We start from the raw sequence: 2,546 nt of genomic DNA, 5'->3' as shown, positions 1-2,546 counted from the left end.
CAGGAGGAGTGGAGCCTGCAGGCGGGGGGAGGGGAGTGGGCTGTTGGGGAGTGAGGGAGTGAGTTGGATGGCAGGGACGTTGGGCTGCTGACGGATCTTGTGCGATGTACGTTTGTGGTGGAGGACATGCAGACGCTGCTGGGGGTGCTGATGAGCCTCCTGGAGCGATCGGTCGTCGGCTTCTTCACCCAGCACGACCTGTACGGGGAGGGAGGGGAGGGAGGAGGAGAGGGCCAAGGGAAGAAGCTGTTCCGCATCACCAAGGTGAAGAATCGCTTCGACGAGGAGTCGAAGGACTTCGAGGAGGCGACGGGTTTCCGCAACCTCTCGCTCTCCCTCGAGGTCGGCTGGACGAGCGACGAGCGGACCTGCCACTTCGTTCCTGTCGCCGCGTGGGAGCGGAACGGGGAGGTGGAGACGCACATCGTGGAGGTGCAGGTGAACACGAGCTGATGCAGATGCAGATGGGAAGGACGTGAGGGGGGGTAGGGGGGAAAGAGGGAGGAAGGGGAGGAGCAAGCGAAGGGGGTTGTCTGGAGGAGGAGAGGAGGGGTGTGGAGTAGGAGGTAACTTTCATGCGGGTGCAGGTTCACCTCCGGCCGCTGTATGAGGTCACCAAGGAAGGAAGCCACGAGAGCTACGTGTTCTGGCGAGATCTCCTTGCCAAGTGAAGCTGCCTGTGCTTGTTGTCTCCTCCCTGCCGCCTCTTTCTCTCTCTCGGCTCTCCTTTCATTCTCTCTGGCGACCAGGCTCAGTCATCCTCTGCAAGTGGGTCCCTGCTGCAGCATCCCCTTGTCTGCCACTCTGACTTGTCCTCTCCTCTCCCTGCCCTGCCTCGCCCCTCGCCTCACCTCCTTACCGATCGGACATGTTCGTGTCCGGTATTCCAGTATGTGTGTGTCAAATGATGAATGAATCGTATGTAAAGGTAATCAATCAGTCGCATGAATGGGTTATGGACTCATCGTTACAACCGTCTAGTCTCCTCCTTCCTCCCTGTCTTTCATCTCGTCATAACTGTCGTTCTCCTGGAGGAACTTGAGGACTTGGAACCAGCACTCTTCCCGAGCGTTCTTGCCGATCAATAAATCGAAGTGACCTGCACGTGCCGTCGAAATTAGCTCATGAGAGGAGGGAGAAGGGAGGGAGAAGGGAGGGAGAAGGGAGGGAGAAGGGAGGGAGAAGGGAGGGAGAAGGGAGGAGGGAGGGAGAAAGAGGGGAGGGAGGAGGGCGGTTGCCCTTACCATAGGAATGCTTCTGGCCATTCTGCTTCCCCAAGCAGATGTACCTTGCTCCCGGGATCATCGATGCCATCTTCTCTGCTCCTTGCGGCGGACATTGTCTGTCCTTAGAGCCAGCGATGACGAGCATGGGGATGGAGATCTGAGAGAGACCGTCGGAGTAGAAGGAGGAGCCATCCCTGCTTGGAAGGCCGCGGGGGTCGAGAGCTTTCTTGAACTGGCGGACCGAGGGGATGGCGATGGGCTCCCAGTTCTTGGAGAACATCTCGCGAGCAAGGGAGGCGGAGACGTTGGAGCGAACGAAGAAGAGCTTGTCCCACGGCGAGTTGGTCCTGACGGCCATGGGCGAGATCATCTTCTGGAAGAAATCCGCATGGACGCAGGGGAGGTGCTTGAGGATGGGCCACATGAAGAGGTAGTGCCGCCAGGAGCTCTCCTCCATGAAGATGGTGCTCCCTATGCTCACACCGCTGCGGATGCTCGAGGTCAGGTTCATGCTCGCCATGGCGGTCAGTATCATCCCGCCCATGCTGTGACCGAGCAAGTGCACCGATGCTCCTGTCTCCTGCACGATGAGGGCGATGGAAGCCTGGCAGTCTTTGATGTGATCGTCAACACACCAGTCGTACTTCTTCCCGTTAGCCCTGCTGGGCTTCTCGCTCAACCCCGATCCTGAAACGAGAAACCAAATTCAGTCAGTCAGCCAGTGAACCATTCCTCTGCGGGCAAGCAGTTGTCCTACCTCTCAGCTCCACTATCCACGTGTCCCATCCTTCGTTGGCGAAGTATCTTGCAACGCTCGCCTCCGGGTTGAGGTCGAACGAGTGACGGTTGGATGCGAAGCCATGGCAGAGGAGGACGGAGTGATTCTTCTTGGCTATCCCTGGCGGCGCTCTACTCCGGTACCGATGGAGAGAGATCATCCACCCGTCCTCTGTAGTGCATGAGTACCGCTCCCCCTCACCCTCCGCGCCCGGTCTTGTATCTCTGCTCATCACGAAGGGAGTTGAAGTGACTTGTCAGTGCATTCTAGGGACAAGAGCGCTGGCGATGAGAGAGCAATGCGAGGAGGAGGAGAGGGAGAGGGAGAGGGAGGGAGGAGGGAGGAGGGAGGAGGAGAGGAGGGAGGAGGGAGGAGGGAGGAGGGAGGAGGGAGGAGGGAGGAGGGAGGAGGGAGGAGGGAGGAGGGAGGAGGGAGGAGGGAGGAGGGAGGGGAGGGGAGGGAGGGAGGGAGGGAGAGAGGGAGAAGCGGGTGAGGGGAGGGGAGGGGAGGGAGGAGGACAGTGTGAAGCCTGCCTCAGAGGA

The 2,546-nt window shown here is 59.5% G+C and overlaps 2 protein-coding genes across 2 annotated transcripts in view; one reads left to right on the top strand and one right to left on the bottom strand.

Moving 5' to 3' along the window:
• Positions 1-671, top strand: part of GUITHDRAFT_140880 (hypothetical protein) — a gene marked incomplete at both ends in the record, with an annotated part of 3,270 nt that extends 2,599 nt beyond the window's left edge. The window contains 2 exons of the mRNA XM_005829956.1: positions 75-438; positions 588-671. Of these exons, the coding sequence (XP_005830013.1) occupies positions 75-438; positions 588-671 (448 nt within the window). The remainder of the gene's footprint in view (positions 1-74; positions 439-587) is intronic.
• Positions 672-1,981: 1,310 nt separating this feature from the next.
• Positions 1,982-2,170, bottom strand: GUITHDRAFT_53041 (hypothetical protein; the record flags this gene model as incomplete). Its single annotated transcript, XM_005829955.1, has 1 exon — positions 1,982-2,170. A coding segment is annotated over one exon (189 nt), but the record flags the coding sequence as incomplete, so codon positions are not given.
• Positions 2,171-2,546: the final 376 nt, after the last annotated feature.

The sequence above is a fragment of the Guillardia theta genome (assembly GCF_000315625.1).
Source record: "Guillardia theta CCMP2712 unplaced genomic scaffold GUITHscaffold_49, whole genome shotgun sequence".
NCBI classification, from domain to species: domain Eukaryota; class Cryptophyceae; order Pyrenomonadales; family Geminigeraceae; genus Guillardia; species Guillardia theta.
This window is presented reverse-complemented; position numbering and strand designations above follow the sequence as displayed.